This window comes from Solanum pennellii, chromosome 10 (assembly GCF_001406875.1).
Source record: "Solanum pennellii chromosome 10, SPENNV200".
Classification (NCBI taxonomy): domain Eukaryota; kingdom Viridiplantae; phylum Streptophyta; class Magnoliopsida; order Solanales; family Solanaceae; genus Solanum; species Solanum pennellii.
In genome coordinates this window covers 80994952-81007039 of record NC_028646.1, presented here as the reverse complement: position 1 = coordinate 81007039, position 12088 = coordinate 80994952, and the positions used below count along the sequence as shown (strand labels likewise).

The 12088-nt window shown below is 29.9% G+C and overlaps 3 protein-coding genes across 7 annotated transcripts; 2 read left to right on the top strand and 1 right to left on the bottom strand.

The window, feature by feature from the left end:
* Nucleotides 1–5310: 5310 nt before the first annotated feature.
* LOC107001833 lies at nucleotides 5311–7683 on the top strand. Its single transcript, XM_015199794.2, has 3 exons — nucleotides 5311–5479; nucleotides 6228–6333; nucleotides 7347–7683. Exons 1-3 carry the CDS (start codon nucleotides 5447–5449, stop codon nucleotides 7538–7540), a joined length of 333 nt encoding a protein of 110 aa, XP_015055280.1. The 5' UTR covers nucleotides 5311–5446; the 3' UTR covers nucleotides 7541–7683.
* Nucleotides 7684–8236: 553 nt separating this feature from the next.
* On the top strand, nucleotides 8237–10954 carry LOC107002668 (protein SLOW GREEN 1, chloroplastic-like). Of its 5 annotated transcripts, none has more exons than XR_003574837.1 (3): nucleotides 8237–9677; nucleotides 9786–10241; nucleotides 10317–10954. XR_003574837.1 is itself a non-coding variant. In XM_027912415.1 (2 exons), exon 1 carries the CDS (start codon nucleotides 8617–8619, stop codon nucleotides 9646–9648), a length of 1032 nt encoding a protein of 343 aa, XP_027768216.1. In that variant the 5' UTR covers nucleotides 8238–8616; the 3' UTR covers nucleotides 9649–9677; nucleotides 10191–10945. The 5 variants fall into 5 exon arrangements, 1 of the variants encoding a protein (XP_027768216.1); XR_003574836.1 differs by having other exon boundaries at nucleotides 9781–10241; XR_003574835.1 differs by having other exon boundaries at nucleotides 9775–10241.
* On the bottom strand, nucleotides 10077–12072 carry LOC107002666 (premnaspirodiene oxygenase-like). Its single transcript, XM_015200792.2, has 2 exons — nucleotides 10974–12072; nucleotides 10077–10749 (listed from the first exon to the last, which is right to left on the bottom strand). The coding sequence occupies exons 1-2, from the start codon at nucleotides 11967–11969 to the stop codon at nucleotides 10132–10134; spliced, it is 1614 nt and encodes a 537-aa protein (XP_015056278.1). The 5' UTR covers nucleotides 11970–12072; the 3' UTR covers nucleotides 10077–10131.
* Between the last annotated feature and the right edge of the window lie 16 nt (nucleotides 12073–12088).

The window sequence follows — 12088 nt, the reverse complement described above, 5'->3', positions numbered from 1 at the left end:
TATATATATATATATATATATATATATATATATAATTTTATTTTTCAAAAGTTAATATGTATTAAATATGTTATTATAATATTTTATTATTATATTAATATGAGAAGGATCACGGAATAATCTCTACATTGATTGAGCAGAAGTTTTGAGCTGTAATCGCACTCATTAAATAATTTATGTGCCATCATAGTGGAAAATAATATATTATAAGTTGAATATGTTATATGTCTCTATAGGTCAATAGTAAATTATTATCATTATTTTGATTCTTTTCGGAGTTTATATTCATATTAGAGTTTGATTAAATTTAAATTTATGTTGAAAAGTTCTATATTGGAAAAAGAGTAAAGTGTTTGCTAACAAAGACAATTTCGTAAATAAGGAGATTCAAACTTGAAATCTTTAATTAAAGATAAAAGAATATTTATCGCTCCACCATAACCATAAACGGTAGATTATAGTAAATCAATAGTCATTTTGTCAATAACAACAAACATTTCACAAGTGGTATATTATAAAAAGTTTGATTTGATGTGATATTACATCATATATGCTATATCAAAAATATCATTCGCGGTAATTAGTTACGGCGTTGCAAGCACAACTCAAGAACACATTATCGTTAAAAGAAATTATGTCCTTGTAGCTTAGTGATATGTTTTCTCTTTATCTAATGTTCTAACTTTTTTTAGTTTTATTATATAAGATTATAATAGTCAAATAAGAGCCTGTTTGGCTCAGCTTAAAAGCTGGTCAAACTGACTTAAAAACTGGTTTTTGACTTATTTAGCTGTTTGGCAATACTCAAAATAACTTATTTTAAGTTAAAAAAAAACTTATTTTAAGCCAAAAGCTAAAAGCTGGGGTAGGGGTGCTTCTTTTTTTTTTAGCTTATAAGCTGTTTTAAGTTGACCACATTTTTATCTTTTTGCCCTTAATATTTTTATACAATCTCCAAATTACCCACATAACCCTAACATCTCTTTCTTCCATTTTTCCCTTTTCACGTTTGACATAGCAATTTCAGCACTTTTATCCAAACGCATAACTGCTTATTTTAAAAATAAGTTTCAGCACTTTCAAAAGTACTTTTTTAAAGTTGCTTTTATTAAGCCCATCCAAACGGGCCCTAAAAATTAGCTCATTGGATAAATGATTGCCCAAGAATTAATGTACATGGATAAACGTCAAAGACATATAATAACAAAATATCTAGTGCAATATCATAATGTGAGATTTTTAAGGATGATGTATACACATATTTTATTCTTAATTGCGGGATGAATAGATGTTACATACGATGAATCAATTTCTTTTAATACATCTGTCACTTTATCTTTATTAGTGTTGTCTACCTATAATAATAGTTGAATCAAATTTAATTCAACTTTTCTTTCAATTGAAATTGACATTTTGCCTATCCTCCTATTTTGAAAAAAAAAAATGAAAATAATATTTTTGATAAACCATTCGTTCAATGGAACTCAAAATATTTGTATGAATTTGTTCCTCAACAAACAATATCACACAAACCCCGTCAATTCCTTAGAGGTTCATTCTTACGAACGTGATTCCCATGCGAAATACTTAACGCGTTAGCTACTAACACTATGAATTTTTTACTCATTTGGCAAAACTTCAAACAAATATAGCTAGCCAAACCCAAAAAAGAATCTAGTTAGCTATAGGTGGTCCTTTTATGTTTATCTAATTAAAACATTTTCACTTTCAAGGTAGGCTCCATTCCTTTCATGAGAATGAAAGATGAATGAATAGCTCCAACTTCTAAATACCATTATGATGTGGTCCTTTGTTTAGTCTTGTTATTGTTTGGTCTTGTTTGCATGCTAAGTTAATAAGTACATGGACAGACAAAATGTTGTACCAACAAAATTTAAGATGAAAAGCTAAGATATCTAAATTGGAAAAATATTGGAAAGGGAAATCCCCCAAATTTTTGGAGAAATGTCTAGGTGCATAGTTTGATTTATAGTGTAATAATTAAAATTCAGACTGTTTTTGTTGAGGGTGTATATCAATTTTGTACAAGCATTATGAGTCATGATCACTAAACAGGAATACTATTGTATTCTTGTCTCGTCGATTAAATCGAAACATCAAATATTAAAATTTACTATTATCGAATAGAAAATGAAAAAATAAAAAAAGATAAATGTAGATAAGTTTTTCTTAGGATTAAATGAAGTTCATTAAATAGAATTAGTCAGGACTACTAAACATATATAAGAATGTTAAATTTGTTTGTGATTGAGCAAAGTCCATGTTTTTTTATGGGTGCAAGGATTATAGTGAGTCATGCCCACTAAGCATATATAGAATAAAAAGTACTCATATCTCTCTAATTAGATGAAAACATAGAAAAAATAAAATTACTCGAAATTTACTGATATGACTAATTTGTAATGGCAATAGAAAATGAAAAACAAGAAACAACAAATGTAAATGCAAGTAAATGTGTTTTGGATAGGGCGAAGTCCAATATTTTTTGGTGGTGCAAAGATTAATTAAAAAATAGAAATTATTGTCCCATCGATTTAGATGAAAATGTACAAAATTAAAACTCATCAATTTAACTGATTTACATTTACGTTAAAAAAATAAAACAAAAAAGGCGCTTGTGAGTTAATTTACCAAGATCGACCAAAATATAATTTGTACGCTAATTTTTTTTTGATGAAATCATTAAAATTATGAAGCAATAACTTGCATCGAAAAAGGTAAGAAGAAATATAATTTAAACAAATACATATGAAGTTTGTTTAGACTTTAGATCTTTAACTGAAATTTTGTTTTGAACCTCCAATCATATTGAGTCGTATCTGTATTTGATAAATAGAAAGTATTGATTTGATTATTTTACATTCGTTTTGAATTAGAAACAAAAAGCCAAGAAAAAACAAATGTGGATGTAAGTAAATTTGTTTGTTGGGGTTGAGCCAAGTCCAATTTTTATGTTGGTGCAGAGATCATAATTGTGAGTCAGGATCACTAAATATACAATAATGCTCGTCTCAATGAAAACGTAAATAAATTAGAATTCGTTGATTTGATTAATTCACATTTACATCGAATAAGAAACAAATATGAAAAAGAATATAAATGTTTAAGTGAAATCCTATTCTTTTGACAATACAATAATTCATTGCAAGCCAGAATCCCTAAAATTATTATTATAGAATATAAGTTAGAAAAATATTTTTGTCTCTCTTATTAGATGGGTCATATCAATTATCATAGTACAAAATTTGTGCTCTATGGTCACAGCAACACCATGTTACCTAGTACAATAATACCTATTATATTAAATTTTTGCTTTAAAAAATAGTACTACTATATTTAGGGATAACTACGAAATTTTCTAATTTATTTTCAAATAAAAGGATATCATATAGTCTCATTCAAATAAATACAAAATTTTTAATAAGGAGATTTAGTATCTTAAAGTAATTAAAATTGTGATTATATTAATAAATGATGTTCATCAAAATTTACACAAATAAAGTTAACGGTAATTTAATCAAATTTCAACTAAATAATTAGCCAAACTCTCCATTTCTATTTTGTTTTTAAATTTCATCACCCCCCCCCCTCCCAAGTTGATGCATCATTGGACTGGAAATGACATTTGTAACAAATTGTAAAATTGTGTTTAAATTACACTAATAGTTCTTAGCCTACTAGTACTATATAATCCTACAATTTTAATTTATAAGTTTCAACTTTAATTCCACAAATATGATATGATCATAAAGCGTAGAATCATCACTATGATTCTGACCCATTGAACCGGTTCAACATAACCCATTATTATTTAATAGGATTGAGATTACGCAGGTGTTTGATCATGTGATATGAAATCGCGAGATAAAATTATTAAATGAAATTATCGTCTAAACATGCAGTTTCATGGTGATTTCATATCATGAGATGAAATCTCATATTTTTCATAAATCATGATACAAGAACTTTTTTAAATATAAAATTGACACACAAGTTTAACGAGAAATGTAAGTTCAACGTGAGAAAATTATTTGTACTATATGGGGCACTATATGAAAAATTAGTACACCATAATTTATATATGTCTAGTTTTTTTTATTGAATTAAAGCTTGATCATTAAATATTGTATTTTTTAAGAATATATTTGTGATAGTATATTTATGAAATTTTTAAGAATATATTTGTGATAGTGTATTTATGGGATTTTATAAAATTATTGTTTATTTGATAAAATTGTATAAAGAATTGGAACGATTTTAATAGTTTTACAACATATGATTTTTTTTTGTTTATGAGAAAATATAAACATAAAAAGTCCAAATGGGATGTCCACAATAAAATTTCAATTTCATCTTATACTCTCACATCATAATTTTAAATCATAATTATATATCGCACAGTTAAACGGACCATGAGAATTAGAACTCATCGACTTGTGATGCTTGATCGACTCTAAACTTAGACCACCATCACTAAGGTATTAAAATTTAAACACAATGAGGTAAAAATTATAAATTAAATAAATAACCAAATCTTAAATTACCTCAAAAGATAAAAAGAAGAAAAAAAAAGCCGCTCTTTCCTCTTTTTTCACTCTATTCTCTCTTTTCTTTTAAAAAAATAAATTGGAATAATTTAATTGTGAATATGAGATTTGATTAACAACCTTATGCAACATTTTCTTGTAATTTTTATGTTTTCGCCTTTCCAGGTTAGAGTTATTTTTTAAAACATTTTTTTATAATAAACTAAAAATAAAAATGGTGAGTCCAATCATTCTAGTAATTCTAGTTCAATAATTTCTCTCTTTCTCGTTTTATACAATTCGCTTTAATTGTATATATATAGCGAAATATATATATATATACGTTTGTTATAAAGTATAATTATGCAAACTTTGCTATAACATATACATATAAATTTTGTGTTTTTTTTACATGTGAAAGTTGCCCATACGACCCCTTTAACGGTCCACCAGTGTGCTTGCCGCGTGGCCTGGTGTGGGCTTTCTTTTTCTTGCGGGCCCAAATAACTTGTAACTTCTCGGGCCGCCCACTGTTTTTGTGGGCCTATTTTCACGTGGGCTTTGTTGACGTGGCAATACAAAACGAAATGCCTTAAAATAATCATTCGTAATCTCCATTCAACCAATCATCTCTCTCTTCCCACGTGGGACTTATAAAATAATAAGTAAAATATTATATCTTTTTTTATAATAATAAATAATTAATAAAAGACAAATTTCTATCTTTGTTTTTCTCTATAAAGTCTTCGATCCAAATGCATATTAATTAGTTGTAATTTTTTTATTATTGAAATCTATAGTCTTTTCTTCTTCTTTCTTTCTTCTAGTGTTTAGTTTCTAAAAATATTCATAGCAAAAATAAGTTGTTATTTTTATTGGAATTCTTTGAAGTATTTACTATGGGTGATTCTTCGGCTCAATACATCCACTTGGTAAGTATCGAAAATAATATTTATATCTTATATAAAAGGGTAAAGTCTGTGTATGTATCAACTTTTTCAAAATTTATTGGTAAAACTATGTTATTGTTATTGTTATTGTTGTTCCTTCTTAGGTTTGGTACGATCAAATGACTAATTATCAAGATAAAGTTAAAATTTTAAATTTATAATTTATCTCAATGATCTAATCAACAACATATTCTCTCAATGATTTTGGAAGTTAATTTAGTGAGTTTTAAATAAATTATTTAATATATTATATAGTGCTTTTAATTTAATGTAAATAGAAAAGTTAACTTATTGAGTATTAAATAAATTATTTACCTGTTTTCCATAATATTTTTTAAATGTAAATATAGAGTTGGAACCTTTGTAATTGAGTTTTTCCTAATTCTAGCTTTCGCCTAGCATTATCTCGAAAAAAAGTCAATCAGTATTGGGTCCACAAGATAGTGCCACATAGGTCGAAAAGGAATAGAAAATTATTAATAAAATAAGTTCAGGAGATAATAAGATCTTATCACAGTATAAGTGTGTCTTTGAGATTTCGGACATAAATTGAGGGGTACTTATACATTATCCCTAAGAAATATTAATATTGAATAAATGAAATGATCACGTTGCAATAGTTCAAACTTACAAACTTGACAGAATCTAATAATTGTATTTAAAATTTTGTGTTTAGCTTTAAAATTTAAACTTTTTTATAAATAAATTAAAATTCTAGCTCGATCTGAAGGTGCATCGCTTGATCGAAGAGTGTTTATTGTTCAACATGAGCAGAGAGGAATGCATGGAAGCACTTTCCAAACATGCAAATATTCAGCCAGTTATCACATCCACAGGTTTTTTAATTTTAATTTTAGATATCGAATTTATATTGATAATCTGAATTTATATATAGTCGATTTTAGCTTATTATTTAAGGTATATTTTGAAAATATTGACAAATACATATTACTAATAAAAGAATTTTTCAAATGAATTGACAGAACACAAATTACTTTTCTACTACAGTAATGAATGAATTCGTTAAATCTTTTGAGTCCAATAAATCTTTCAAATACTGTTTTTACATCATTTTCAAAAACAAAATCAAGTTGAAAAGAATACAGCTAATTAAAATAATTTCATTGTCTTATTTAACATTTTAAAAAAACGTGAAAAATATTGACTTCGTAGGAACAAAAGTGAACTAACGAGATCTAGAGTGAAATAAACAAGATCTATTATTCTTAACTAAAAACTTTAAATTTGAAATCTGAATATAATATATGTTTTCTTTTAGATATTAAGTAATATTTCTCCTTTAAATAAATATTACGTGAATTTAAATTACTCAAATCGCCTTACGCAAACAACAATATCATGCCTAAAATACGGATAGATTCAATAGAGATATAATCGTCAATTCAAGTTTTTATTTATATTTGTACGTTATTTTATTTGTATAGATGAAACATTCTCTGCTCACTTTTTTTTCCTATTATATATTTATATTTATAAGTTTTTTTATTTTATTTTTGTTTTACGTGTATAACACTATCATTTTTAATTATATAATTCTATCAAGAAAAAGTGAATTCTATTTAACTTGTAACTTTATTATTGGATCCATGTGCCACCAACATTGTGAAATAACACTCAACAACACGCATAAGAATATAATTACACACACAAAATGAATTTACTCAACTATTTATTTATTTACCCTAATTGACTGACTATTTGAACAATCAACTCGTCTTTATATGGTTTTCGTAATTCTTTGTTGTGTGATTATTGTATTAATTAATTTTCAATAAATTAATTAGAACATGTTTATTTAATTAATTAATTTTTTTTATATGTATAACAGTGTGGAAAGAGTTGGAGAAGGAGAACAAAGAGTTTTTTGAGTCATACAAGAAAAAAGACAAGGATGAAGAATCAACAACAATCAATAATAATAATAATAATAATAATAATAATATAGAATCCAAAGTGGAGATAACAAGACAAAGAATCCACAATTTGCTATTGAATTCCCCACTCTCTAAAAACAAACCATAGCACTAATTAATTAGCTCATGTATTTTTTTTTATCTTATTGTGTTCAAAGTAATAAATTAGAAAAATAGATTAAGTAGAATTAATTGACATATTATTTGTGTGTTCTTAAGAAATTCAATCGATCTATTCATTATTAATTGACATATTATTTGTGCGATCTTATGAAATTCAATTAGTTTGATTGTAACAAATTTTAAATTGACAGAAAATAAATTACAATCATGAATAAAATATGAAAAAAAATTATAATTTTATTGATCAAAATTATAAGCATATTATTTTAATTTTAATGCGATAAAATAACATATCATGAGTGTATCTCATAAAACCGTTTTCCAAAACGGTGTCCTATCACTTCAATAGAATTTATGAGTTATTATAACAGTTTATCAGAACTTGCTTATACATCTATATATGCAAAGATACGCTGTATACATCATATATTTATTACCAGATACAGTAATATACACAGTGAACACATTAGTGTCCTCTCAAAACCAATTCATATGAAATACACAGAATACTTGAATACATATTTGATATTATATACATGAAATTGAGATGGAATACTCTAGATATTTGATACTCGATATATTGCATGAAATTGGTATCGAATAAACTAAATCGATTTCATATTAAATATACTGAATGAAATTGATTTTAATTACATCAAATTGACATTTAAATACACCCAAGAAAGCATGTAAAATACATAATATCTTGATTACAACAAGATTGAGGCAAGTTGTATCTCATATAAATACTCGAATCCCACGTTGGATACATTGTATCTGATAACAAATTTAAACACGATTTGAAATTAAACAAACTATCGTCCGACTTTTGAAATTTGCTCAAAGGAAAAAATGTACATTTGGGCCACTTTAAGAAGTAAGGTATATCCTGGGTTGTTAAAAAAAAGCCCAAACCTTTAAAACCCTCACGAAGCCCAAATCATCGTCTTCTCGATCGCCAACTATTCTCGGGAATTGTGCCTGACCTCCATTGTCGACGGAGCTCAACAGCTCTCACTCTCTTCGTAAGCCCCCCCCCCCCTCAAGGAGACCCATATTACCATGAATACCATAAACCCTTTTTCTGCTAAAACAATCCAAATTGACAAGAAAATCAACCATTCACTTCATCACCATCGTTCAGTTTTGTCTAAACCATTTTCTCCTCTCTGTTTTAGAACTCCATTAAAAGCTTCTTCTTCATTATCCTTTCAAAACGCAGAAACCCCTAAATCCATAAACCCTCAAAACCCGTTTTCAGTTATGTTGTCAGTTCTCAAACCTACAATTATTGCCACAATTACAGCTACTTCCCTTTTCTTAACGCGATTTCATTATAACCCGAAGCCCGCATTTGCTGTGTCGCTTTCTTCTCCGCACACTACAGAGGCAAATGTAAAGGATTCAGCTTCTGACGAGGAAAATGAGAAGGCCCTTGAGAGTTTTTTGCTGTCGAACCCGAATGATGTCGATGCTCTGAGGAATTTGATGGAAATTCAGATAAAGAATCGGAAATTAGTCGATGCCATTAGCACTATTGACAAGTTGATTGAGCTAGAGCCAAATGAGACTGAATGGCATTTGTTGAAATCCCATTTATATGTTTACAATGGTGAGCTTGAATTGGCCAAAACTGGGTTCAGTGAGATATTAAAGAAAGACCCTTTTCGTGTAGAGGCTTATCATGGGCTGGTGATGGTGGCGTCGCAAGAAGATTCAGTTGAGGAGTTGAAAGAAGTAAAGAAAAAAGTTGAGGAGGGGATCAAGATGTGTGATAAGGAGAGTAAAAAGAGTGAAATGAGGGATTTTATGCTATTGCTTGCACAAATTTGGGTAATTGAAAGTAAATACGAGGATGCGTTGAAGGTTTATCAGGAGTTAGTGAAGGAGGAGCCAAAGGATTTTAGGCCTTATTTGTGTCAAGGGATAATATATACTTTGTTGAGTAAGAAAGACGAGGCGGAGAAGAGTTTTGAGGAGTATCGAAGATTAGTACCACAAGGCCACCCTTATGCTAGGTACTTTGATGATAATTTGATTGCAACAAAGCTTTTCTCTCAGAAAGTGGAGACTGAAAGATCTAATGGAGATTGAAGGCAGTGTACTTCAGCTTGATGATTGAGGTACCGTAAAATTTTGTCTACATTGTATGTTTTAGTTTATCTATGGTGTTTGCTTGTTAATTAGATATATAGATTTACTTATCTCTTTGGTTTCAAGATGAAGTGTAGGATGTTCTTAATGGTGTGAAGCATTTTGGGAAAATCCGTAGGGGCTTGATCCAAAACAGACGATCCATTCTATGCGAGTTGTTGTTATTTTGTGAATGCTTGAGCTTTGTAGCGTGTAAACTTAGCCATGCGTTTCCTGAAACTAGAGTACTAGACATAAACTGATAAATGTATACACAAGCTTGAAACAAACTGATTGCTCAAAGAAATTATGCCCTTTTGCCTTTTTCTTTTTCTTGGCACCTCACACAAGGACAGAAACACATAAAGAATCAAAAAAAGAAAAAGGAGAAAGAAAAGAGGAGAAAAAGACCCTCATTGTTGTATTAACCTGTATCAAATATTATTATTGAGAAGGATGATAAGGAGTGGCAATCAAGTAAAGCTCACTCTTTCTTGCTGCAGTTATTGCAGAGAGCTCAGTCATGTCCACATCCTCTGGCTTCTGACCATCAGGTAATTTCCAATCAAAATGATAGAGCAATTTGGCTAGTGGAAGATAAACATTGATCAAACCAAATGTAATTCCAGGACACATTCTCCTTCCGGCACCAAAAGGAAGATACTCAAAGTTATTCCCCAAGAAATCCACAGAGCTCTGCTTGAATCTCTCAGGTATGAAGCTTTCCGCATCTTCCCAATACTTTGGGTCCCTCCCCATCGACCAAACATTAACCATGACTCTTGTTTTTAATGGGATGGTGTATCCATTGATGTTTGTTTCTTCCCTGCATTCTCTGGGGGCTAAGAGAGGGAGTGGAGGATGAAGTCTCAAGGTTTCTTTAACAACTTGTTTTAGATATTTCAATTCCTCAATAACATCCTCATCGAAAGTTTCTTTCCCTTTGAATACTTCTCTTACTTCTGCTTGTGCCTTTTTTAACACCCTTGGGTTCCTCATCATTTCTGTCATAGCCCATGTTGCTGTGGTTGATGAAGTTTCTGTTCCCGCAGAGAACAAGTCCTACATTTCATTATTAATCAAAGAAGAATTAACCTAAATTGGGCTGCAATAAGTAGCTCAAGAGGTCGTTTATGTATGATATACTTGTCAAAGTTGAAGGGCATTTCTTTAATGCCTAATTAATTATGTGTATGTCTGCTTACAAAAGAATGCTAAATACTTTTTGTATTCAGTAACTCAAAAATAGTTTTAGAGATTTTCCCTATAAGTTTAAGAATACTTACAACCATAATTGCTTTGATGTTGTCATTGGTGATTGGGATTTTGAGTTCCCCACTCTCCATTAATCTTAGAAGAACATCAACTAAATTTTCACCTCCAAATGCACCATTTCCCTTTTTACCACTTGCAATATTCTTCTTGTGCTCATTGATAACATCCTCAACAATAGCATCAACAGTTTTGTGAACTTTCAAGATTCTACTCCTTGCTCCAGTTAGTACACCAAGGATCTTGATTGAAGGGAAAATGTCAGCCAAACTAAATCCACTTGCCAATTCCACCAATTTCTTCACCATTTGAATGAATTTCTCTTGGTCTTTCAACAATTGATCCCCAAATGCTGTCTTACATGTAATTGAACTCGTGTACCATAAAATCCGTTCCGTAATGTTTATTGGCTCACCATGTGGCGATGACTGGATGAATTGCACTAGACGAGATGCCTCGTCGTGCAAGATGGAACTAAAGGACCGGACATTCTTGGCGGTGAGGAGTTCCATGACACATACTTTACGCATTTGTCTCCAGTATTCTCCATACGGACTAAACACAATGTCAGTGCTCTTGTAACATATTATGTCGATGGATGCTAATTTAGGCCTCGATGCAAAAGCAAGGTCATGAGTTTTCAATACCTCTCGCGCCATGTCCATAGAAGAAACTACGACCGTAGAAATTTCCCCTAGTTGAAGGTGCATGAGAGGCCCATATTTTTTGCCCAATTTTGTGAGTGCATGATGGGGAAGTCCACCTTCTATTGCCAAGTGATGTAGACTTCCTAAAAAAGGCAATTTCCATGGTCCTGGAGGAAGTTTTTTGTTAAAATTTCTTGATTTTTTCCATTCCACAAGTAGTAAATAGAGGAATGATAGGAAAAGGAATAAGCAAATGATATTGAATGGAAAGTGGAACTCCATTAGATAGCTAAAGCTAAGAGAGGGGTGTCTCTCAAATCTCAAGCTCAAAGCTTTAATTTGTTGTGGAGGGCTATTGTCCATGAGTTAGGCTTGTGGTTGGTAATAAGATTATATAATGTAAACAAACACTAAGAAATAAAATTGGGGGTGGCGGTGGGAAGGATTATGACATATATTACACTCATACCATATTTTCCAGC